The 25,150-nt window shown below is 42.5% G+C and overlaps 2 protein-coding genes across 9 annotated transcripts in view; both read left to right on the top strand.

The window, feature by feature from the left end:
- LOC116992155 (leukocyte elastase inhibitor-like) overlaps window positions 1-4,929 on the top strand; it is a 90,344-nt gene extending 85,415 nt beyond the window's left edge. For 2 of the 3 annotated variants that reach the window (XM_042778980.1, XM_033051451.2), the window contains exons 3-7: window positions 192-329; window positions 949-1,066; window positions 1,306-1,448; window positions 2,945-3,112; window positions 3,788-4,929. In XM_042778980.1, the coding sequence (XP_042634914.1) occupies window positions 192-329; window positions 949-1,066; window positions 1,306-1,448; window positions 2,945-3,112; window positions 3,788-4,195 (975 nt within the window). In that variant the 3' untranslated portion in view covers window positions 4,196-4,929. The remainder of the gene's footprint in view (window positions 1-191; window positions 330-948; window positions 1,067-1,305; window positions 1,449-2,944; window positions 3,113-3,787) is intronic. The other variant, XM_033051460.2, reaches the window with a different exon arrangement.
- Window positions 4,930-5,246: 317 nt separating this feature from the next.
- Window positions 5,247-21,846, top strand: LOC116992187 (leukocyte elastase inhibitor-like). Of its 6 annotated transcripts, XM_033051538.2 has the most exons (8): window positions 5,247-5,394; window positions 6,055-6,164; window positions 6,547-6,724; window positions 7,761-7,898; window positions 8,519-8,636; window positions 8,876-9,018; window positions 10,505-10,672; window positions 11,349-11,812. In XM_033051538.2, the coding sequence occupies exons 3-8, from the start codon at window positions 6,557-6,559 to the stop codon at window positions 11,751-11,753; spliced, it is 1,140 nt and encodes a 379-aa protein (XP_032907429.1). In that variant the 5' UTR covers window positions 5,247-5,394; window positions 6,055-6,164; window positions 6,547-6,556; the 3' UTR covers window positions 11,754-11,812. The 6 variants fall into 6 exon arrangements, with proteins under 6 accessions (XP_032907429.1, XP_032907287.1, XP_032907313.1 ...); XM_033051396.1 differs by lacking the exons at window positions 5,247-5,394; window positions 6,055-6,164; window positions 6,547-6,724; ... (2 more) ...; window positions 8,876-9,018; window positions 11,349-11,812 and adding exons at window positions 14,785-14,960; window positions 16,909-17,046; window positions 17,827-17,944; ... (1 more) ...; window positions 19,456-19,623; window positions 20,341-21,846 and having other exon boundaries at window positions 10,585-10,672; XM_033051422.2 differs by lacking the exons at window positions 5,247-5,394; window positions 6,055-6,164; window positions 6,547-6,724; ... (3 more) ...; window positions 10,505-10,672; window positions 11,349-11,812 and adding exons at window positions 13,297-13,473; window positions 14,785-14,960; window positions 16,909-17,046; ... (2 more) ...; window positions 19,456-19,623; window positions 20,341-21,846.
- The last annotated feature ends 3,304 nt before the right edge of the window (window positions 21,847-25,150 follow it).

Raw genomic sequence — 25,150 nt, 5'->3', positions numbered from 1 at the left:
TGCAACATCTTCCTGGTTGTGTCACAAATGCCTTTCATGACAAGCTCCAGACGGGAGGTGTGGTGAAAAAATCTTTTGGCTTTAAGTCACAGAATTTAACTTGAAGTAATTTTTGCGTGAAAACAGTGATGCTGAAGCAAGTATGTTTAGAGCAGTTATGGACACTGCTGTGCATGTTGGTCTTTGTGCAGGTGCTTTCTCTGAACAATGCCCAGGATGCTCACAATGGCTATCAATCCCTTCTGTCTGAAATTAATGATCCAAACACCAAATACATCCTGAGAACTGCAAACCGGCTCTATGGAGAAAAGACATTTGAGTTTCTTGCAGTAAGTAGCCATTAAATTTGTGACATTTCTTAGGATAATGTACATGCTACATCTTTCCTCTGGAGGTGAATGGCAGGGTTTGGGGTTTGCCTTCCAAAGTTTCTGGGCTGAGAGCCAGGAGTGCAATTAAGACAAAGCCTGCTGTCTGTACATGATGGAGAATCTCGTGTAAGCAATTTGTATTTTGGGTAGACAAGTGATGCCAAGCAGCGTAAAATCCATCAGTCTTTACACTTGAGGGTTCTGTAATCCCTTCACATATTTGGTGTGGGACAAATGGTTAATGTATCTCTTAGCAAAAGTCTTACAAAAAAACTTAAAATATCATCTGTCATGTCCCTGAAGCTCAAAATAAAAACAAGAAATAAAATCCCACATCATTGTCAAATGAAGTGTAGAGGTTTGTAGTGGAGTGCATAAGCCGTAACAATGGTATCAAGTCGTTGTTCAGCAAAGTGATATACATCCTATTAGGAACTCTTCAACCAGAACTTCAGTGGTTCTGTATGAAGCATGGGAAGGTAAACTGGCAGATTGCCTTGGGGAATGTAGGGATCATCTGAGTCTGAATGTGAGTAAAAAGCTCTTGCTGAAAATGTGTTGTGAATGTCCCTGTTAGTCATTTATAGAGTCAAGTCAGAAATCCTACCATGCTGGCCTAGAACAGATGGACTTCCTGCATGCTTGGGAGGATGCCAGGAAACAAATCAATGGCTGGGTAGAGGAAAGGACTGAAGGTGAGTGCTTTGCCAAGTGCCCAGTTGTGTTTAATGGCAGCCATTGTTTGGGTGAACACCTACTTGAGGATGTAGGATTGTGCATGCAAACCACTGAAACTTCAAGCTGTTGCTGTGTCTACATATAGTTCTCTATTGTGTATTAAATGCAGAGTAGATACACTCGTGGATAGTATTAGATATAATTAGGTCCATGTCAACCTCTTAAATAATGTGGGTGTATTCTTTGTAACCTTAAGGTAAAATTCAGAACCTGCTGGCAGAGGGCATTCTGAATTCTCTGACCAGACTTGTGTTGGTGAATGCCATCTATTTCAAAGGCAACTGGGAAAAGCCATTCAGGAAACAGAGCACCAGAGAAAGGCCATTCCAACTTAATAAGGTATGATGTGCTCAAATGCTGACAATACACTGTTAGGTGGATGTTTTCTGAAATGACCACCTTTAAGAAGAAATTAAATTTTTCCAGCAGGGTTACCTTGGGTGGACTCTATCAGGAAAAATTAAATTTTTCCAGCAGGGTTTCCTTGGGTGGGCTCTATCAGATTGTTTATGCCTCCTCCCTGTCCTAGGAACACTCTGTTGACAGAACTTCTCTGAACTTTCACATAAAGAGTAGAACCTTTCATACAGAAGAAAGACAGGAGATAAAACTTGTGAATTTATGTCTTCAGTCATTGCTTTCTCGCTGCATTTCTGCCCGAGCCAATCCAAAATAAATGGAAAAGAAATTTCCTTTGAAGAGCTGTGTTCTCTGCAGTCTGCTCTTTAAAAGTAGATCAGTGCTCTTGAGGAAGACTTGGTCCCTGGCATGGGACCGTGGCTGCTCCTCAGGATGCCCTGCAGCTCTGGCTTGGCCTCCAGAAGTCTTTAATAAAAACTGGTAATGTGCCTTCCTTAACTCAGCTGCTTGAAGCAACCATTGTGGAAAATTGAAGCGTTCATGCCATTCTGGAAACTGTCCCTCCCTGCAATGGTGAAATAAATCCAAGAATGTTTGAAAGTGCTAATACAGCTTTTAAATAATGGAATGTATCTACTTATTCCAGACTACCTCCAGCAGCATTCAGAGACTGCTGGACTGACATGGTTCCTGACACCTTGCTCTCTCCCTGTGGGAATGTGTTGAAAAATCTGGCAAGAATGTAATTTTCTATTCCCTGCTTCCCTGCAGCTGTGGAGGCTTAGACCCAGGTTTCAAGATGCTGCACCAACAGGATATAGGGCTGATGAAAAATTTCCTTTTGTGTTGTGCCGGTATATTGTGTGTTGCTGCTGCTCATGGCCCGTTTAGACCTCCTGCTTTACGAGAGGCAGTTGTGGTGATGCCTTAATTTTTTGCTTTTATATTTTTCAGATCAGTACTGTTTAGTGTATAACTCTAAAACCCCAATACCTGTCAGCTACTGTTCTCCTTTTTTTTCAGAGAAAACAAATTCTAAGACTGAAACCTAAGCACACCTCACTTTCTCAGGCCCCAGAAAATGTAAACAACAGTGAAGTAGGAGGGGCAAACTGGCACAATGGGACTCCATTATCTGAAGCTGTCATTGGACAATTAACCTCTGATATGCAAAAAGACCAAAATTATATCTGTCTGAAAAGCCTTTGACAGTCGTTCATCCATCTTGAGTGTAATTTCTGTGAGACTGCTGCGCTGCCCAAGGTGTACCCTTTGAAGGCATACCTTTATCCTCTAACATTTTTGGCCTCTGTTCTAGGGTAGCCTCTCAAGGCATCATTGGGGCTGCACTCTGTGGTGTGGGATCAGTTCTCTTTGGTAAATCCTAAAACGTCCTGAGTAACTTGCTGCCTGCTTTGTAGTCTGAGAGCAGCAGAGTAGCTCTGCACTAACTGTTGGCATCTCTTGATTTCTAGAATGAAACCAGACCTGTGCAGATGATGTTCAAGGAGGCAAATTTTAACATGACCTACATTGGGGACTTCCAGACCAAAATCCTTGAGCTGCCCTATGTGGGTAATGAACTGAGCATGATCATCCTGCTCCCTGATGCAATCCAGGATGGATCCACAGGTTTGGAAAGAGTAAGTTGTTGAGCTGAGCGCAAAGCCAGCCTGAATCCTTCCAGGGAAGAAAGTCTGATAGTGCAGAGAGATGTGCAGTTCAGTTCCAGAGCAATGGTGTCGCTGGTGCTCAGGGCCAGCAGAAATGTCCCTCTCCTCCCTGTCCCCAAAGTGACTGCCCCCCTGTGTCAGTGCTGCTCAGGCTGTGTGCTGCTCCCTTAGGCAGAGGCTCTGGAGGAAGAGCTGGCCCTGCTCAGGAGCAGAGGTCAGCTGTGGTTGTGGTGAAGGCACAGTATGGTGATGATGGAATGTGGAGAGGGGAATTTTGGGAGGGCTCTTTGGAAGTCCTGTGGCTTGTTCTACAGATCTTGTGTGCTGATCAGGTGGCAGGGGGTGTGTGGCTCACTGCCTGGAAAGAGGCTGACAGGAAAGGGCAGAATCTTTTTTGTGGTGCGGGTAGCAAACAAGTTTGAGTTCTTTGCACTCTGGACAAAGAGTTTCTTACTAAGTTTTCTTGAGTCATCTATTCCCTTATTAAAATGAAAAGAAAATCCCCTGAGTCTTGATGCTTATCCCAGGGGGAAAAAACCCACGTGTTACGTGCTGTGTGATGAAACACACAGAAATCACTACTTGGGCTATGTAATGCTGTGCCAATTCTGATTGTAATTGAGTAAATTTGGAATTTTTCTTCAGCTGGAAAGAGAACTTACATATGAGAAGCTGATGGGTTGGATCAGACCTAAAAACATGAAATTTACATTGGTGAACGTGTCTTTACCCAGATTTAAAGTAGAAGAAGATTACGAACTTAAACCTGTTCTGAGCAGCATGGGAATGCCTGAAGCATTTGAGTCAGGGAAGGCAGACTTCTCAGGAATCTCATCTGGCAGTGAGCTGGTGCTGTCTGAAGTGATTCACAAGTCCTTTGTGGAAGTCGATGAAGAAGGCACTGAAGCAGCTGCTGCCACTGCTATGCCCATGTGTGGGTGTTCCCGTGTAATGGGCACAGCAGAATTCACTGCTGATCATCCCTTCCTCTTCTTCATCCGGCACAACAAAACTTGCAGCATTTTGTTCTGTGGCAGATTTTGCTGTCCCTAAGGAGCAGATACCTTGGCAACATAGGTGCCATCACACAATAAATTTACATTTCCCTAGAACAAGGTGGCTTCTTTTGCACTAATTTTCTCTTTCAGCTGTGCCTGAACCCTCTTGTGTAGTCTTGATCTTGGGCTTGGCAGGAATAACAGAGCTGCTTAGACACACAGAGCACCTGCCATGTCCAAGCCCTCCTGAACCTGGGTGCCGAGATCTCCAGATTCTGGCTGACACAGGAACCATCCCACTTGCTCTGTGAGTGCTGCTTCTGTGCTTGACTTCAGTTCTGGTGTCCAGCAGGCAGGGTCAGGCAGTGAGAGCCCATGGGAGAGGACAAGTTACTTTTGCTTGTGACAGGGCTGGGACTCATTTGTAGGTGCCCTCCCCTTTTATCTTGCAGTCTCATCGTTTAGTGTCTGGATACATTGCCTGAAGCTGAAAGGAGTTTATGGCAGCCTGTTCCAGGTATTGCTGAGCATCCTTTGTGGATTTGTGTCTTTGGGTAGTAACTGGAGAGTCTCTTAGGGGAAAATGGGAAGGAAAGTATGCTTTTATAGCAGATCTGTCTTTGAGGTATTTCTGGGGTGAGTGCCTTTGTTTCATCAGCCCAGGACACCTGGGTTTATTCCCTGTCACCTACATTTGGTCCTTTAACAGGGAACATAACAGAAGGGCATGCATGGTGCCTATGCAATATTTGAAAGACAAAGCCTTTATTTTCTCTTTTTTTTTTTTTTTTTTTTTGCAACTGTTATATGATTGTCCTATTAATATTTTCTTAGACACCATAGTTCACCTGTAAATTACCAAATCTCATCTGCAACAGCTTTCCTTACATTGGGATGTGTTTAGTGGGCCCCTTTCCTGGAATAATAAAAGAAGTGCAATGGCTGCGTGGGTCTGTCTGTCCTTCTTCAATCGTAAACGATACACGTACTGTTCAGTGTGTGGCAGGAGGAAAACAAAGCCTTGTGTCAGAGCCCCGCGGGTTCGGTGTCGCTGTCCCCGCGGTTGCCGCCCGCCGGGCAGGGGCGCGGCCAAGCCTCGGCTGCGCTGGGGCTGCGCGGGGCGGGAGGGGACCGGGGCAGCCTCCGCCCTGTCCCCGCCCTCGGGGCGTCCTTCGGCAATGGGGCGGCATCGGGAGGAAAGGCGGAAATGTTTCCTCGGCTGCCGAAATCGCAGCGCTTGTCGGGCAGCGTGAGGTGCGGGCTGTAAAGGGCTTTGGGTGCAGGGGCTGCACGGCTGGGGGAAGGAGGGGAAAGTGAAGGCGCGCTCGGGGCTGTTGGTTCAGATGCTGGGTCGGGAGGTGCTGGTGTTTTCTTTGGCACAAAGCTTGATACAAGAGCATTGGCAAGCTGCCGTGCCGATTGTGTGTCTGCCAGAGAGGGCTGGCAGTGATATTTGGAATTTGTGTGGGAGGACCGTGCAGGAAATCCCCAAATTCTGGTGCAAACTCCTCCCCGTGTTTGTGTCTGAAAGGAAACAGCAAATCTGACAGTTCTGCTTTAGGACGTGTAGGGAAAGCTGCTGTGTGAGTGAAATGTGTGGGGGTGCAGGGTCTGTGAGTCTGAAGAACTTTAACGTGGATTTGCCAGCACAAATCCCTCCAATTTCCAGTTGTAATGCAAGGAATTTTATATTTGTTTCTTTTAATATATAATGCCATTGAGATGGAGTGATAAATAAAGTTATGGGTAATGTGGGGAAGAAATATCCTATTTTAATGTGACTGATGTTTGTTTGCTGGCTTTTCAGTTTGTATGGGAAGTCTTGTTTAGGGTTTTTTGATGTTTTTATTTTAGTTTTTTGGTTAGTCAACGTTGTTATGATATAGGTATTCTTGCTTGTTTGTTTGATTTTAGAGAAAACCCCTCTGGCGGCTCACCCTAGCCGAGCTGGCAGGTTGAAATCCCAGCGTGCACACGTAGAAGCAAGCTGCAGGTACCACTGAAGGTGTGGTGAGTTACAGAAGGTAAGAGTTGGAAATTCCATCATTCTGATGTCTGACTTTGGCTCTGCCTGCCCTAAAAAGGCAAATTCTTTTCTGTGTGAAGTCAAGAGAAACTTGTTTCAGGAAGTCCTGAACAAATTATTGTTGTGCCTGATCACCTCAAGAGGTGTCACACTGTGTAGGTGTGGGATTGAAATCCAGTAGCAGACTCAAAATCGCTGAAATAACTCAGATGGGTAGGATGGGATCTCAGGTGCTTGTGGCACCAGATCAGCCTCCAGTGAGGTGATCATTTTCCAACCTTTGTTGCCTAGTTTACCCTGGGAAGTGTAGAAGGTAGAAATAGAACTGTTTTGTATTCAAATGAATTTGATCCATTCTTGTTCTGTGTTTTATGTGCCAGGCTCAGAAACATGGAAAGTCTGTGTGCAGCAAACACCACTTTTGCACTGGAGCTGTTAACAAAGCTGTGTGAGAAGAAAAGTGGACAGAATGTGTTCTTTTCACCATTTAGTATTTCTTCTGCTTTGTCTATGGTTTTGCTGGGTTCCAGAGGTGGCACTGAAGCCCAAATAAGAAAGGTAGGTCAAAATTAAGTGAGTGGATGGCATTTGATTTGAGTATATGAGCAAGAGATTTTTCTTACAGTCTGTGAGGTGCAGTTCTGCTAAAGTGTGATTGTCACTGGGGTATGAGAGAGAAGGTCTCTTGCTTGGTGTGTGTGTGTGTAAACAGAACATGTTATCTTTGGTTTTTTTCTGTGAGCTTTGTTTTATATGAAATGAAGAGGTTCCTGGGATTAGTTTGTGGGGGTTTTTTTGTGGTTTTTGAGTCTCATCTTTAATCCACAATTAGGAGGTACCTGGAACTTTTTTTATGATGAATTTGTAGGTACATAAATTATTTTGTTTTCCTTCCTTTCTCCAGCCTAAAATCATATGATACATGATCTGAAAATGAAGTGAGGTACATAAAAATATTTTTTAAATCCCACTGTCTACATTTCAAACTGGTATCTTCGACTTGATTTATTCCTTTTTAAAAGTTTCCTCAGGTAGCAAATATCTCTTGGCATGTGTTTTATGTAGGAAGTGACGATAGTAGTAAGTGTAGAATCAGTCATTATGGTTTGGATGTTTGCTGCCTTTGCAGAGTGCGAGAGGAGTATAAACTCATACCTTGTTTCTATGTACTTTATAAAAACTTCCTCATAAACTTATGTTGTTGCCATAGTTGGAGATATTCAAAATGCATCTGGACACAGTCCTGGGCTACCAGCTCTAGATGTCCCTGCTTGTCTAGGGCATTGTAGCAGATTGTTCCAAAGGTATCTTCCCATCTTAGCCGTTCTGTGATCCTGTAGTGCTTGCCTTGAGGGAAGGAAAATGGGGACTGCTGACTCTGCTGCTCCCTAATTTGTGACTTGTGCAACATCTCCCTGGTTGTGTCACAAATGCCTTTCATGACAAGCTCCAGACGGGAGGTGTGGTGAAAAAATCTTTTGGCTTTAAGTCACAGAATTTAACTTGAAGTAATTTTTGCGTGAAAACAGTGATGCTGAAGCACGTATGTTTAGAATAGTTATGGACACTGCTGTGCATGTTGGTCTTTGTGCAGGTGCTTTCTCTGAACAATGCCCAGGATGCTCACAATGGCTATCAATCCCTTCTGTCTGAAATTAATGATCCAAACACCAAATACATCCTGAGAACTGCAAACCGGCTCTATGGAGAAAAGACATTTGAGTTTCTTGCAGTAAGTAGCCATTAAATTTGTGACATTTCTTAGGATAATGTACATGCTACATCTTTCCTCTGGAGGTGAATGGCAGGGTTTGGGGTTTGCCTTCCAAAGTTTCTGGGCTGAGAGCCAGGAGTGCAATTAAGACAAAGCCTGCTGTCTGTACATGATGGAGAATCTCGTGTAAGCAATTTGTATTTTGGGTAGACAAGTGATGCCAAGCAGCGTAAAATCCATCGGTCTTTACACTTGAGGGTTCTGTACTCCCTTCATATATTTGGCTGTAGGAAAAATGGTTGATGTTTCTCTTAGCAAAAGTCTTACAAAAACCCTTAAAAGATCCTATGTCATGTCCCTAACACTCAAAATAAAAACAGGAAGAAAAATCCCACATCATTGTCAAATGAAGTTTAGAGGTTTGTAGTGGAGTGCCTAAGCCGTAACAATGGTATCAATTCCTAGTTCAAAGAAGTGATATACATCCTAGTAGGAACTCTTCAGCCAGAACTTCAGTGGTTCTGTATGAAGCATGGGAAGGTAAACTGGCAGATAGCCTTGGGGAATGTAGGAATCATCTGAGTCTGAATGTGAGTAAAAAGCTCTTGCTGAAAATGTGTTGTGAATGTCCCTGTTAGTCATTTATAGAGTCAAGTCAGAAATCCTACCATGCTGGCCTAGAACAGATGGACTTCCTGCATGCTTGGGAGGATGCCAGGAAACAAATCAATGGCTGGGTAGAGGAAAGGACTGAAGGTGAGTGCTTTGCCAAGTGCCCAGTTGTGTTTAATGGCAGCCATTGTTTGGGTGAACACCTACTTGAGGATGTAGGATTGTGAATTCAAACCACTGAAATTTCAAGCTGTTGCTGTGTCTATATATAGTTCTCTATTGTGTATTAAATGCAGAGTAGATACACTCGTGGATAGTATTAGATATAATTAGGTCCATGTCAACCTCTTAAATAATGTGGGTGTATTCTTTGTAACCTTAAGGTAAAATTCAGAACCTGCTGGCAGAGGGCATTCTGAATTCTCTTACCAGACTTGTGTTGGTGAATGCCATCTATTTCAAAGGCAACTGGGAAAAGCCATTCAGGAAACAGAGCACCAGAGAAAGGCCATTCCAACTTAGTAAGGTATGATGTGCTAAAATGCTGACAATAGACTGTTAGGTGGATGTTTTCTGAAATGATGACCTTTAAGAAAAAATTAAATTTTTCCAGCAGGGTTACCTTGGGTGGGCTCTATCAGATTGTTTATGCCTCCTCCCTGTCCTAGGAACACTCTTTTGCAGAACTTCTCTGAAGTTTCACATAAAGAGTAGAACCTTTCATATAGAAGAAAGACAGGCGATAAAACTTGTGAATTTAAACCTTCTTCAGTCATGGCTTTCTCATTGCATTTCTGCCCCTGAGCCAATCCAAAATAAATGGAAAAGAAATTTCCTTTGAAGAGCTGTGTTCTCTGCAGTCTGCTTTTTAGAAGTACATCAGTGCTCTTGAGGAAGACTTGGTCCCTGGCATGGGCAGCCATGGCTGCCCCTCAGGATCCCCTGCAGCTCTGGCTTGGCCTGCAGAAGTCTTTAATAAAAACTGGTAATGTGCCTTCCTTAACTCAGCTGCTTGAAGCAACCATTGTGGAAAATTGAAGCGCTCATGCCATTCTGGAAACCGTCCCTCCCTGCAGTGGTGAAATAAAGCCAAGAATGTTTGAAAGTGCTAATACAGCTTTTAAATAATGGAATGTATCTACTTATTCCAGACTACCTCCAGCAGCATTCAGAGACTGCTGGACTGACATGGTTTCTGACACCTTGCTCTCTCCCTTGCTCTCTCCCTTGCTCTCTCAATGTGTTGAAAAGTCTTGCAGGAGTATCCAGAGGCACTGTTCCCTTTTCTATTCCCTGCTTCCCTGCAGCTGTGGAAGCTTAGACCCAGGTTTCAAGATGCTGCACCAACAGGATATAGGGCTGATGAAAAATTTCCTTTTGTGTTGTGGCGGTATATTGTGTGTTGCTGCTGCTCATGGCCCGTTTAGACCTCCTGCTTTACGAAAGGCATTTGTGGTGATGCCTTAATTTTTAGCTTTTTTGGTTTTCAGATCAGTACTGTTTAGTGTATAACTCTAAAACCCCAATACCTGTCAGCTACTGTTCTTCTTTTTATTCTGACAAAACAAATTCTAAGACTGAAACCTAAGCACACCTCACTTTCTCAGGCCCCAGAAAATGTAAACAACAGTGAAGTAGGAGGGGCAAATTGGCACAATGGGACTCCATTACCTGAAGGTGTCATTGGACAATTAACCTCTGATATGCAAAAAGACCAAAATTATATCTGTCTGAAAAGCCTTTGACAGTCGTTCATCCATCTTGAGTGTAATTTCTGTGAGACTGCTGCGCTGCCCAAGGTGTACCCTTTGAAGGCATACCTTTATCCTCTAACATTTTTGGCCTCTGTTCTAGGGTAGCCTCTCAAGGCATCAGTGGGGCTGCACTCTGTGGTGTGGGATCAGTTCTCTTTGGTCAAATCCTAAAACGTCCTGAGTAACTTGCTGCCTGCTTTGTAGTCTGAGAGCAGCAGAGTAGCTCTGCACTAACTGTTGGCATCTCTTGATTTCTAGAACGAAACCAGACCTGTGCAGATGATGTTCAAGGAGGCAAATTTTAACATGAACTACATTGGGGACTTCCAGACCAAAATCCTTGAGCTGCCCTATGTGGGTAATGAACTGAGCATGATCATCCTGCTCCCTGATGCAATCCAGGATGGATCCACAGGCTTGGAAAGAGTAAGTTGTTGAGCTGAGTGCAAAGCCAGCCTGAATCCTTCCAGGGAAGAAAGTCTGATAGTGCAGAGAGACGTGCAGTTCAGTTCCAGAGCAATGGTGTCGCTGGTGCTCAGGGCCAGCAGAAATGTCCCTCTCCTCCCTGTCCCCAAAGTGACTGCCCCCCTATGTCAGTGCTGCTCAGGCTGCGTGCTGCTCCCTTAGGCAGAGGCTCTGGAGGAAGAGCTGGCCCTGCTCAGGAGCAGAGGTCAGCTGTGGTTGTGGTGAAGGCACAGTATGGTGATGATGGAATGTGGAGAGGGGGATTTTGGGAGGGCTCTTTGGAAGTTCTGTGGCTTGTTCTACAGATCTTGTGTGCTGATCAGGTGGCAGGGGGTGTGTGGCTCACTGCCTGGAAAGAGGCTGATGGGAAAGTGCGTGATCTCTTTTGTGGTGAGGGTAGAAACAAGTTTGAGTTCTTTGGCGGTCTGGACAAGGAGTTTTTTTCTAAGGTTTCTTGAGTCTTCTATTCCCTTATTAAAATGAAAAGAAAACCCCCTGAGTATTGATGCTTATCCCAAGGGAAAAAAAAGATGCATGTTATGTGCTGTGTGAAGAAACACACAGAAATCACTACTTGGGCTATGTAATGCTGACTTAATTCTCATTGTAATTGAGTAAATTTGGAATTTTTCTTCAGCTGGAAAGAGAACTTACATATGAGAAGCTGATGGGTTGGATCAGACCTGAAACAATGAAGTCTACAAATGTGAGGGTATCCTTACCCAGATTCAAATTGGAAGAAAATTATGATCTGAAGCCCCTTCTAAGCAGCATGGGAATGCCTCATGCATTTGAGTCAGGGAAGGCAGACTTCTCAGGAATCTCATCTGGCAAGGAGCTGGTGCTGTCTGAAGTGATTCACAAGTCCTTTGTGGAAGTCGATGAAGAGGGCACTGAAGCAGCTGCTGCCACTGCGGTGGTTGCGAATTGCTGTGCAACTATGAGAGTTCCAGAATTCACTGCTGATCATCCTTTCCTCTTCTTCATCCGGTACAACAAAACTCGCAGCATTTTGTTCTGTGGCAGATTTTGCTGTCCCTAAGGAGCAGACACCTTGGCAGCATAGGTGCCATCACACAATAAATTTACATTTCCCTAGAACAAGGTGGCTTCTTTTGCACTAATTTTCTCTTTCAGCTGTGCCTGAACCTTCTTGTGTAGTCTTGATCTTGGGCTTGGCAGGAATAACAGAGCTGCTTAGGCACACAGAGCACCTGCCATGTCCAAGCCCTCCTGAACTGGGGTGCCGAGTTCTCCAGGTTCTGGCTGACACAAGAACCATCCCACTTGCTCTGTGAGTGCTGCTTCTGTGCTTGACTTCAGTTCTGGTGTCCAGCAGGCATGGTCAGGCAGTGAGAGCCCATGGGAGAGGAGAAGTTATTTTGCTTGTGACAGGGCTAGGACTCATTTGTAGGTGCCCTCCCCTTCTATCTTGCAGTCTCATCCGTTTAGTGTCTGGGTACATTGCCTGGAGCTGAAAGGAATTTATGGCAGCCTGTTCCAGGTATTGCTTAACATCCTATGCAGATGTGGGTTTTTGTCTAATAACTGTACCAGCACTTATTCAGGACAATTTTTGTGTTATTTCTCTTTAGTGGGTGTTTATGGGGTGAAAACCATCATCACACGAGATCTTGAGTTTATTATCTGTCACCTGGTTGTTGTGCTTTAACAATAAACGTAATCTAACTGTAGAATACCAAAGTCAAAGCTGAAACAGCTTTCCTGGCACTGGGATGTTTTTTGCACTTTCTGTTTTTGAAATACTAAAAGAACTGTAAGTGCTGTAGAGATCTGTATCTTTTTCTTACTATTAATAGTGCATTTTTAACAAGTTTTCTGAAAGTCCCAATTATTTCTTGTAATACCAGCTTCTGTGTAGCTTTCTTGCAATTCATCCCTAAACGTAAGATTTTTCTGGATAGTGAAACCCAAGGTGCTTACTTTGCCATGCAGTAGTGGTTGGTCTTTAAAGGATTTCAAGGTATTTCAGAGGATAGCAAGGGAATCCCCATATAGTTTTGGTTTTGTTTTTTTTTTTTCTGGGCAGGACTGCAACACTTCCTCTTGGTTTTTTCCACAGGTTCAAATCAAGGCTTTGTGTACATTATCCAAAAGGTGCTAGATGGGCCTGTCCTTTATTCAGTGCACAGTAATCCAGCTGTCTTAGGTAAAGGAAACAAAAGCACTTTTTGCAGGGGAAAGAGATGAGTCCCAATGCTTTTTTCACCAGGACGAATGCCATACACTCCAGTTAAAGGGCTGGTGCTCTGTACCTGAAACCAATATGGGCAGTATAGTTGGGGACATCCTGGAAGCCAAACCCAGGACTGATGGAGAACAAAGATCGTGATGAACCAAAGAAAACTCCCCATGCGGTTACTTTCTTTGAAATTAAAAATAAATAAATAAATAAATAAGTAAGCGCGGAATAACTATAAAAGATAAGTGTAAATAGAGACAAGGGATGGTAAAGCAAAGAGGAGCCTCCCCGGCAGCGCTTGCCCCTCGGGTCTAAAACACGGGATCTCTTACCGCTGGCGCAAAGTGGGGGTTCTTGGGTAATCTCACTCCCGAAGCTCTCTGTTTCTCCGCCGGGAAAGCGGGGACACCCGGACGGGAGTGGCCGCGGGTAACACCTGCCGCCCCGCCCCCGCCCCGCCCGGCGGGATCCCCGCGGCTGACAGCGCGGTGTCACTGCTCGGCTCGGCTCCTTCCCATCCATCCCATCCCAACGCGCTCCGCTCCGCGCTGCCCGGCAGGTAGGCGCCCAAGCGGCCCTTGGCTGTGCTGGGGCTCCGGGGGCTGCCTCCGCCTCTGCTCCCAGGGCATCCTGCGGGAAAGGGACGGTAACGACACGAGAAGGGAAATTTTCCCCTCTGCCTCAGCGGCGGGGTCTGCGCGGGGCGGGGTCGCGTTTTCGGCACCGGGGGTGGGCACTGTCGAGCGGCTGGTTTGGGTGGAAGGCTTGCGCAGTGAGCAAGTGTAGGTAAACGAAAGTGAAAGTACGCCTTGGGGCTTGGATGTTTTTAGTGGTGTTGGTGGCCTTTCTTTAACCTACAGCTCGGTAAGAACGTCGCAAAGCTGCCGGGCGTTTATCTGTGTGGCACGGAGGAAGGGCGATAGTGATACCTGGCGATCGCTGTAGAAAGACTGCGCAGGAAACACCCATATTTTGGTGTAAACTCCTCCACGCAGTGGAGAGTCCGGCTGCAAGCAAGCACAGGGCAGCCGCACTCCGAGCTGGGCGAGCAGGAGGCTTGCAGAACATCCAGCGGCGCTGGCACTGGCCCTGGGCTGGGGTTTTGTGTCTGACCCGGCCCTCGAGCCTTTCAGGCTGCCCGTGAGCATCTCCCCGAAATGCATCGCTGCTCAGTGCCAGCCCTGCTGCAGCTGTGCCTGGTCGGCGCTTGGCTTGTGTCCTCGCCGCTCGGTAGGTCTCCTGCAGCCGCGGAACCCCGGGCCCCCTGCCCGTGCCTTTGGGCCAGCCCAGCCCCGGCGCTCCTGGATGCGGCGGGCAGGCAGCTCCGCGCTCCAGGCAGGGCGGAGACAGCCGTGCTCTCTGCTGCTGGACGTCAGCGTGCCCCGAAGCCTTCGGCGGGGTTGACGCCGCTCAGGGATATGGCATGAAGATGGGCAGGTGTCTGAGAGGTGTCTGAATGTCCCTGAGCAGATTCTTTGAATGTCGTCTGTGCATTGTAGAGGAGCAGAGGGAATGCTGCAGGAGGGAGAGAGCCCTGGCGTGTGCTGGGTCTGTGAGGCTGAGGGACTTTCGCAATCCTGCCAGCACATATGCTTCCAATTTCTGCAGGAAAGGAACTTTTAAAAACAATGTCTATTAAGTTTGTATGATGAGGAAGGTTGGAATACACAATTCACATGGAAAAAATACCCTGCTTTTCCAATGTTGCTGATTTCTTTTTTGAGAGTAATGTGCACTGATGATATTCTTGCTGTTTCTGTAAGCGGGTGCATCCAGCTTAATCCAGTCTTTACTGTGTGAGTCACACAAGGTTAGACAAACTGTTTGAAGAACCTTTCCCAGGGTCCTTATCAACTGTTTTATTTTTCAGCTCTAACCATGGAGAACCTGTCTAATGCCAACAGCAGATTTGCACTTGATCTGCTCAGAAGGTTTAGTGAGGCCAACCCAACAGGAAATGTCTTCTTTTCTCCTGTCAGTATCTCTGCTGCTCTGGCCATGGTCCTTCTGGGGGCCAAAGGTAATACAGAAGCCCAGGTGTTGAAGGTTAGTAAAATAAAATGGTCATTAATTTTATGTTTTATTTACATTTAAAAGGGTTGTGTTTTAGAGGAGGGGAGATGAAATGAGGGTATTTTTATCTGTTCAGGACAAGATTTCTGTCATACACCCTGAGTCTTCCTCAGATTGTGCAGCTAGTTACCCTCTGCCTACCCTGCTCCAGAGCCCTCTGTCTATATTTCCTATGGCCCTTGTTGCCCATTTAATTTCAGTAGTTAATTCCTGATAGAGGAAACTAATTACATTTGTCAGCTCCTTTTAAATTGATTACTTCCAGCAGCAAGGTTTTGTGAGTTTTCGTGACACATTTTGACAAGCTATTACTTTATAACACAAGATCACCAGTGGTAAGTTCATTTTTAATAATTCTTTGTGGTTTTGCAAAAAACACAGTAGCATTCTATAGTTTTATATTTAAAGTGTAACAGCTATAATACATGGCAATGCTACCTAAGTATCAATCTCTCACTAACAGGCACTCAAAGGAGTTAAACCTGCATGGTTATCCTTACCATAGTTTTAGGGGAGGTAGGACAGTTTAAAAAACTCCTTGTAAATTGTAAAAAATTGTGCACAGAGTAGTGTGCCAATTTCCCCTGAAACCTCTGTTATGGAAGGGACTCAGTCACTGTTATTTTTGCACCCTTGTTAGGCTAACGCTTGTAAAAAGGTGTATGAGTCTCCTCATTGCAGTCATCACCATTCATTTGCCTATGAATAATTTCACCTTTGTATTCTGGACTTTAGGAGGAACTGTTTTATACTGTTGAGTGTTGCTGTGCTTACTCAATAAAATTACTTTCCTACCACACTTGTTCAAACAGACTTTGAACGTCTTTCATGTAATCAGACTGACAGCCCCACCTAGGATAAACCTACTGATAGCAGAAATAATGCAAAAGGAACTTGGGGGGAAATAAATGTCTTTCAACATAGTCATTCTCAACAGGGCATGTTCCTGTACTATAATATTTCACTTATGAACACAGTGCTAATTAAAGAGGCAGCGATTAGCAATTGTCAAGAGCTGTTTGCAAGGAGACAAAAAATTTGTTTGCGGGATCTTAATTCTATTGTAAGGTTGCCTCTGTGATGTTCTTGCTCAGCCATTCACAGCACAGCTTGCACTGAGGTGGTTGGCAAAACCTGAACACAAAACCCAGTAAGAGAAAGAGAAGGCTTTCCTTTGAATCCAATCACTGCTTCACAGCAGTCTTCCCTAGTGGCAAACAATGGTTTAAGGAGCAGGAGGTACTGATAAAGAGATATTGCAGTAATGCATTCAATCTTAAAGCTAATACATACTTTTATTTATATATTTATTTATATTTATATATTTATATATTTATATAAGAATATCTTTATATATTTATATATTTGTATATAAAAAGTATATTTGAAGTGCATATGTATTTATGGAGTTATATTTTCATAAAACTATAAAAGATAATTTCTCTAAGTTTTCTTAATACCTCACCTGTGATAGTGCTGATTGTATATTCTGAAAATATACAACCTCAGGTTCCCTTGGGCCAAAGGGGGAACCAAGAAAGCAAAAGAGTCTCCATGACATCATCTCTCTTTTTGATTTCTCACCTAGGAATGAGTTCTTGGGCCCAGTGGCCCACAGAGGAGAGGCTTACAGAAGTGCAAACAGGACTTGGGTTTGTGATCAAGAGCTTCAGCTGTGGCTGTGTATAAACCAGGATCACAGTGCAAAGTGGCCGACATGGGCAGTGTATCATTGAGGGACAATTTGATTCATTCTTTGGGGTTTACAGAAGTCTCCAAGCAGCTCCAGCCTTTTTTTCTCTTTCTTCAGCCTATCTACTGGATCCTACCGTGCTGCATCAAACCTGACATACAGATTCAGCATATGTTCTTAAATTTAAGACAGTATTAACAGCAGCTAGTTCACTTATTTTTGTTTCAGACGCTTCATCTTGACAAAGTTGAAGATGTTCATTCAAGATTCCAGGCTCTGACAACGGACATAAACAGAAGCAATGCTCCCTATCTCTTACGGCTGGCCAGCAGGCTCTTTGGAGAGAAGTCCTACAGCTTTCTGCCGGTACAGTGGTGCACATCAGGACGACATGTGGTGGGATCTGGGGGGGGAAGTGAAGCTGCTGGAGTATTTATGAAGTAGAACTATTTCCAAGCCTATTTCTAAATGCTTCTGGGAAGTTGACAAAAGTGTTTTGCGTATTACCATATGCATTTCCATAGCTGTGGGCATCTGTGCCTCTCACCTAATGGTGTAACTCAGCAAACCCTTTTCTCTTCTTGTTCACTTCTGCTGTTCCTGTCCTCAAGAGAACAGTCGCTCCTCTATGTTCTTAGTTTACAGTAACTATCATGACATCCCACTCAGTTGTAACCAGCTTTTTAGGTTGCAGCCAGTTCTCTTCCTGTTGCAATCAGCTTTTTAGGATTTTCATCAGAGTAGAACCATGTAACTTCAATATTTTTGAAAACACCATTTATTTGGGAGGAGATATCCAATATGTTTTAACATGCCTCTTCATCAGTGAATTACAACTTCGTGTGCAAATAAGTTGGTATTTTTGTCCCTCTTCAGCGGTTTTGTTTTATCCTAGCTGTGCTTGAGCCTGTTTCAGTAGAATGATAGGTAAATAGTGCAACACCTGCAGGAAGCACCCCATCAGCTCTAGAGATGGCTGGTGTACTATGAGGCTTACTCCAAGAATGCGGAAAAAACCTTGTAACTTCAGAACTCACCCAAGCAACCCCACCTCAGAGCTGGTACATCTGAGTACATCATATCTACCTGATAATTGTTTTCTTATCTGCATGCAGTGAAAGCTATCCTTATTGTTTCAAAATCTAGGATTTCCTGACTAATACACAGAAATTATATGGAGCTGATTTGGCTACAGTTGATTTTCTTCAGGCTTCTGATGAAGCCAGGAAAGAAATTAACCAGTGGGTTGAGGAAAAAACTGAAGGTAAATTACTTTTTTGTTAATAACTGGCAGTGTTTTATGTCTTGGGAGCAGGAATGGGCTTTATTCTTTGCTGTCTTTAGAACAGTTTAATTCTGCCCTGGGATACACATTTGACACATGGACAGAACCAGAACTTACCTAAGCAAAACATTTAAACAATTCCATAAGTCTGGGAGTTTTCCATTTTGTTTTTGTGTTCAGGCCATGAGTGCAGGAGAGATGCCTAAACATGGAGATGTACTCATGAGTTGGAGAATTAGTTTTAGTGTTTTATACAGACACATATGTGTATATATATACACACACGTATATATACACACACATATGTATACATACATATATATACGCATATATCTATTGTATATATATATTTTTAATTCAGTATTCCTTAATGTGGGTGTTTTGTAGCTCTTGTATGATGAGTAGATGAGTTGCATGTGACAGTGTATACTAAAAATACTACATTTTCATCAAATCACTGTATATCAAAAGTTATAGGAGCGTGTATTAAGAAGAGGTATGGTGAAGTAGAGAGACAGGTACTGAAATACATGTTATTACAGGAATAGATTTGTTTTATATTTGTAGTATTTCTGTGGCATCAGTTTATCGAGGTATATTTTACATGCCATCAACTTACTATGTGATTTTGTTATGACCCTGTTTTCTGCATCCTCTGAAGGCAAAATCCCCAATCTGCTGTCTGAAGGCTCAGTTGATAGCCTGACCAGGCTGGTTCTGGTGAATGCTATTTATTTCAAAGCGAACTGGGCAGAGAAATTTCAAGAAGCTGACACCACTGATGCACCATTTCGGTTAAACAAGGTGATACAGTTACATCCTGGTAGGACATATCTAATGAAAAGGTCTAATAATACAGGTGGTGATGTGAAGCTTTGCTTACAGATAAAATAATTAAGAAATACAAAATAATTTATTAATATTTTAATTTGGGGGGGGAATTTTAGTATTTTTCTTTATTTAACAAGCTATTTGTTTTGTCATTTCCTAGAATAGTATTAGAGACAATTCTCACCTATGTTTTAGAACCTAGTAGGGTTTCTGCCTGCAGCAGATCAGCAGCTATGAACTGTCTGTTTGTGATGCTAGGTAAGCCATCTTAAAATGACATGACATTTTGATTAAGCCCCATCTTCGTGTTATATATTCTGCTTATGTTAACAGCTTTACCAGTTACTGTATGCAGTCATCTGGTTTATGCTAAACAGAGTTGATCTTCGTTGGCTTAATATTTTCATATAGTAATTTGAAGAAACTGTTTTGGTTTCTGTAAGGACTGTAACATAGAAGCCAAAGGAGAAACAAATATAATACAAACTCATTATTTCTTCAGAAGAAATTACTAAACAGGCAGTCAGAAGTCTGAAAAAAGCAGTTTTATAATGGAGGACAAGTATTTACATAAATGCAATTTTAACTTACTTGTTTCCTGTCGTTTCTTTAAATGATTGTTTCCTTAACTTTACTTTTGATGCCTTTTATCCATCCAGAATGAAAGAAGGACAGTAAAAATGATGTATCAGAAAAATAAATTTAATTTTGGATACATCCCCGAAGAGAAGATCCGTGTTTTAGAGCTGCCTTATGATGGAAGAGAACTTAGTATGATCATCCTGTTACCTGATGACACTGAAGAGGACTCCACTGGACTGCAGAAGGTGATCCATCTAAGCTAATGCAGTTGTTCAATGTTTTTAAGTTCAGCCATTCAAAATTAAAGCCTTAGTGAATCCATGTTCTCAGGGTACCAGATCTATCTGGTGTATTTTTAAATAACTCTCTACCAGTACAGCAATAAAGAAAACATGGATGTACTGCATCAGGAAGAGAAGTTGTGTTCTGATTTTGTAGCTTGTGTTCATGTGTTCTCTGAACTGAACCATGACAGAGACTGAAAACAGAGTTAATTGTGAGAATTAATTTGCCTTGATTGTTTTTATGACAGCGTTCATCTTTCAGTATCTTTGAAAGTCTTTCTTAACCATAAAGTAGTGAGACTGTTTTCCATTAAATGACCAGCTTCTTTGAGCTCTCTGATTATGACTTTTGTTACTTGTTTTCAGTTAGGTAATTCCATTTAGTTAGATTAAACAGTAAGAAGATTGGGTTGTTATCAGTGCATGTTTTCCCCTTCTGTACATTGCAGCAAGAAGCAAATGTCTGCATTACTTTGTAAAGTAACAACTGCTCTTACTCAATTTAATTTTAATAGTATTTGTGTGATCTCTATTTAGCTATCAAAGCTACAAGTATGTTCATTTTTGCGTAGCTGCTTTTCCATCATATGATGTTCTACAAATAAAGCCTCATTTATGTTACTAAAAATGAAATACTACACTGGTGGTAAGTAATACTCTCTGTCCTTTCAATTCTAGATGGAAAAGCAGCTTACCTTAGAGAAGCTCCAGAAATGGACAGAGCATCTGTATTCCACTGATGTCCACGTGCGTTTGCCAAAGTTTAAGCTGGAAGAAAGCTATGACCTTACATCAGATTTAACTGCTATGGGCTTGCTGGATGTCTTTAACAGTGGCAAGGCTGACTTGTCGGGAATGTCAGGGGCACGTGACCTCTTCCTCTCTGCAGTTGTCCACAAGGCTTTTGTGGAAGTGAATGAGGAAGGCACGGAAGCTGCAGCTGCTACTGCTGGCATTGCTATGTTCTGCATGGTCATAGAGGAGGAGGATTTCAATGCTGACCATCCTTTCCTTTTCTTTATTCGCCACAACCCAACACAAAGCATACTTTTCTTGGGCAGATATGCTTCCCCATAAAAGAAAACTTAGCACTTGCAGCAGTTCCTGCTGTTGTTAATGAAAGCTTTGTTCCTGAATGAGTTAACCCTCCTGTCCTGATTTCCTAGTAATTTGACTGAGATTCTGCCTTTCCATTAAAACAACCCGAGAGAAAATGAGGAGTAATTAATTTTCTTTCCTGAGATTGACATCATCTTTAATTGAACAAGGAAAATCTTGGAGTAGAAATAAATTTTCTTGGAAGAAATGCATGTCTCTTAAAGCACAGTATCACCCTTTATGCATCTTTACATGGATTTGTCTGTGTTGACACCTCCTCATCGTGATAACCAGTCACTCCTTAATAATCCATGCACTCCTTATGCATAGATACTAGGTTGTTCTTGCAAAGCTATTCCTCCCCTAAAGTCCTACTTTACAAAAATACTGTAATAAAATTGTTCTAGGCACCAAAGGGCATGTCTCAAACAGCTGGGTTTGCCCAGTTCTGTCATGAAATAGAAGGTCAGATAACATTTGTTTAGAGACATCTATTAATAGAGAAAGGATTAAACTATTTAAACAAAAGTAACCCTTTGAAGCTAGTAGCCAGAAAAATTGTAACACAGCTTTTAAATGGGAAAAAATGAGTAAGAACTTTAGGTGACATGTTCAAAGAGGATTTTTAAAATTTTCATTAAATGTTACAAGAAAATGTTTCAGGGATTAAAAGTTTTAGGTGCCTTTTCGAAAGTTCAGAAGCTGCCAATATGACATTAGGTTCTGGCCATAGCTTATGTCATTCCCAAAAGATACTTTAGTTTACCAGAGGAGAATGAGCATAATCTGCAAGAAATATATGATGTATTTCTCTTCATGTACAAGGATTCTACATTGATTAAGCTGACTTCCACTACCTCTTTATGCACAAACCTCTGGTACTGTACCACAGCCTTATTCCTGGCAGCCAATGTAATTACATACTGTCATGTTCTGTGTTTATTTTGGAGGTTATTTGCTTGTATCTTGGGTACTGTAACATTTACCTGCACGACCTCAGCTCTAAACGGGGCACTATAATTTATATAATTGCAAACTGCATTTTAATATTGTCTTTAAGCAACAAATAAAAGTCTTTTACTTAAACTTTTGTTCAAAATAGCAATTTTTGCATGCAATTTACTATTTCAGAGTATCAAAATAACTGCCTGAAGAGTAGATCCAAAGAAAACCAATGGGCAGCAGGTGCAACCAGCTGTCTGAAGTAGTTCAGAGTAGGTGAAAATACTGAAAACCAAATTACTCCATAGAAGAGATGATTGCATGAGACAGCAGCTTTCCCTGGAAGTGTAAGCTGAGGTGCTCGCCCCCACAGGGAACAGGGGGAGAGCCATGGTTTTATGAAAGGGCACAAGCACTCGGTCTGCAATACTCGGTTGCAAAGGCTCTGGTAGGTTTGCAAAGGAGAGTGTGTATTGCAGCCTGCAGCTGTGAATGCAATCCTCTCTGCACCCAGTGCTTTGAAAACCCAGTGCCTTGCAAACAAAAAGTACTGGCACAAAACCCATGCAAAAATTTGGAACCCTTTGATGTTTTGTTTGTTCTGAGTTTCCGGGCCTTGTTTCAGCGTTTTAGCAAAAAAAAAAAGCTGCTGCTGCCATAGACAGCATTTGCCAAAGCAAGGGTCAAAAACTCCATTTTAATTACATTCTTATCTTTATTTGCACAAACTCGGTCAATGCGTACAAGATATTGAAGGCTTCTAGAGCAGCAATTACCAGGAAATCAGAAGAAACCTTGCATAATTGTACAAATCAGGGTAGCTTCAGGAGGAGGCTGGTGTCTGTCTGTATTTATTGTGTTGGCATCAGCATTCAGTAACTGAACTGTAACTCAATTACATTGAGACAAGTTTGGTTTTCTACAGACAGGGTGCACAAAACAAAATACCAGCAATAAGAATCTCAATAAAATCAGATTCACATTCAACCATTTTAAAAAACCCCAGCAATCCTACCTGCCAATATTCCCCTCCCATAATTTTTTGTCCCACAGTAAGATGGTTGTGCTTTTCCTTAATACCCCTTGCTTTTTTCCTGTGCTCTTGTTGGAACAAATGACTGACAAGGGCTGACTCCAAGAGAGAAAACTGGCATGCTATCTGTATTTCCATTTCTAAATAATAAGATGCTGCTTTAACTATCTCTTGAGAAGGATTTTGTTTGTAGAACTACTGAATGAATACAGGCCTCACAAAGTTCAAAGCAGGGTAATTTTATGTACAAGATGTTTTAACTGAGGGAAATGGTAGGAAATACAATTTTAATGAGTTAAAGAGATAGAAAATGAGAGACTGAAACATCAGAAGTCTCAATATAAAATCAGGAGCTTAGCCTTAATCCTAGCGAAGTAGCAGTCATAAATCCACACCCACTGCATAAAAAATACTGCTTGCAAAATCTTTGGTTTATATTAACCCATTAGGAATGCAGTATTAAAAATCAGCCTGACTGCAGTTAAACTTCCTAGGAATTGGTAAATTCTTGAGCACTTTGGGTACTTGAGTAACTTGTTCAAAACCAATTTGCAGCAGGCTGCTTGTTTGAATAGACAACATGTGAGTTTCTTCCAGTGGAATAGAGGATTACAGTAGCTGGATTTCCCCCTCCATTTTGGCCTCTTCTAAGCAGACCAGCCTTTATACAACAAGACAAAACTCCGAGAAATATTTGTTCACTGTGCTGTGATGAGTAATCCAGTCTGCTCCTAACAGACTTCCTAGGAAAGCCCTTTGGTTTTGCAATTTAAACAGAAAAACCACCACCACCCCCACCAATTGTCTACTTTTTGTCTGATTCATACAGCTGAAACTGCTCATCCTAGCAAGTACATACCATAGTGTGGATAAGGAAGACAGTTATCTCTGCATTTTACGTCACCTTGTACCAGAGATAAATTTACTAGAGATAAATCTGCACAGATGAGTTAACTCAGAGTATATGTAGTTATACTTTTGCTTTTAAACATTTGTATGTGTCTGCATATGATCAAAATTCTCATAAAGTACATAAACCTGATCAAATCTTGAAGATGGATATTTGTCTTGATTTACTGTGGTTTATTACAGAAATAAGACCAGTCCAATTCCCTTTCACCTACTGATATAAAAAGGTACAACTGAAATCAAAACCTTGCTTTTGGTTTGGGTTTCCTTTTACATTTTTTTGTTAGGTTTTTGTTGTTGATGTTGGTTTTGGTATTTGTTAAGTGTTGCTTTTTTTTTAACTGTAGTGAACCATTAGTTCTGTCATATTATCTCGTGGTACCATCTTAATGCATGTTGTTAACCATATTCATTAGGAGGCCTACGCAATCCCAGACTACTTAGTAACAATAAAAGATAAAAACCACAGCCAAAATCCTGGAGAGCGCAGCCTGTCTGGAAACATGCTGAACATGCAGGGTAGCTGCTGGCAATTCAGATAATGAACACATCACAGCAGCCAGAAAATGTATCTTCAGGATAGACCGCAATTCAAACAATCAGCTCATAAAAACACTTCCATTTTTAAGTTGTCCTAGTTTGGAGGACAGGTGTCTGCTGAGAAAGGCAGTAGCCTCTCTTTGAAATGGAGAATGTAAATCCCCTCCCTCCAAATTATTATAATTTTGAAATCAAAGGCCCTCAGGCAAAAATATGGGAATTAGGAATAACAGTTCTTTACTAGGGAAATTAAAATAGAAATACAGTACTACAAAGAAACAAACTCCAAACCCTGACAAAGTCAGAGTACAACCTGACACCCTGTCAGGCAGGGTGTTGGTAGCAGTCCCATTAAATGGTGGCTGCATCCTCCTGCAGTGACAGATGTGATTCAGTTGAAGCAGTGCTCCTGCAGAAGGTGCAGTTTCCTTCCGGAGGTCCAGTGGTAATGTGAGAAAATCCAGCTTCCCTCCGGAGTCCAGTGGAGAAAGGGGCTCCCTTAGTGTCCCCAAAACCTCTGTTTTTATCTTGGTAAGAAATGTTGGACTCTTCCCCCTGGCTGGAGCAACTTCCAATAGGATGAAGTAATTTTATCAGTCCCACAGTGGGACTCAATGGGCCATTAGCAGAAAATGACTCGCTGGAGGAAGGATGGGTTGTGAAAAGATAAAGAACAATGCCCTGCCTGGCTTCAATGGATGGCCCATTAGCAGAACATCTCCCACAGAGATAAGGACCACTGCCCCCACCCTCAACAGATGGTGATAGAATAGATACCTTTTATCACACTCTGTATTGTAATCCTTGACATAAGTGATTTCATGGAAAATGGTACGCACTCATTTTGGTCAAGTGCTTTTCTCTCAACATGAGAGAAAATACTCACAGAAGAGGGGAAAAATGAAGTCCAGAGGTTAAACTGAGGGTTTCAACTCTTTGTGCATGGAAAACAGGACAAGAAAAATA

Source organism: Catharus ustulatus, chromosome 1 (genome assembly GCF_009819885.2).
Source record: "Catharus ustulatus isolate bCatUst1 chromosome 1, bCatUst1.pri.v2, whole genome shotgun sequence".
Taxonomy (NCBI): Eukaryota; Metazoa; Chordata; class Aves; order Passeriformes; family Turdidae; genus Catharus; species Catharus ustulatus.
The sequence above is the reverse complement of the archived record's forward strand: the minus strand, read 5'-3'. Positions and strand labels throughout refer to the sequence as shown.

Coding starts and splice junctions, on each gene's coding strand:
- LOC116992187 (XM_033051387.2), top strand. CDS start 14,072: ATGCATCGCTGCTCAGTGCCAGCCCTGCTGCAGCTGTGCCTGGTCGGC. Junction 17,047..17,826: donor AGTCCTACAGCTTTCTGCCG/GTACAGTGGTGC, acceptor TTCAAAATCTAG/GATTTCCTGACTAATACACA. Junction 19,624..20,340: donor ACTCCACTGGACTGCAGAAG/GTGATCCATCTA, acceptor TTTCAATTCTAG/ATGGAAAAGCAGCTTACCTT.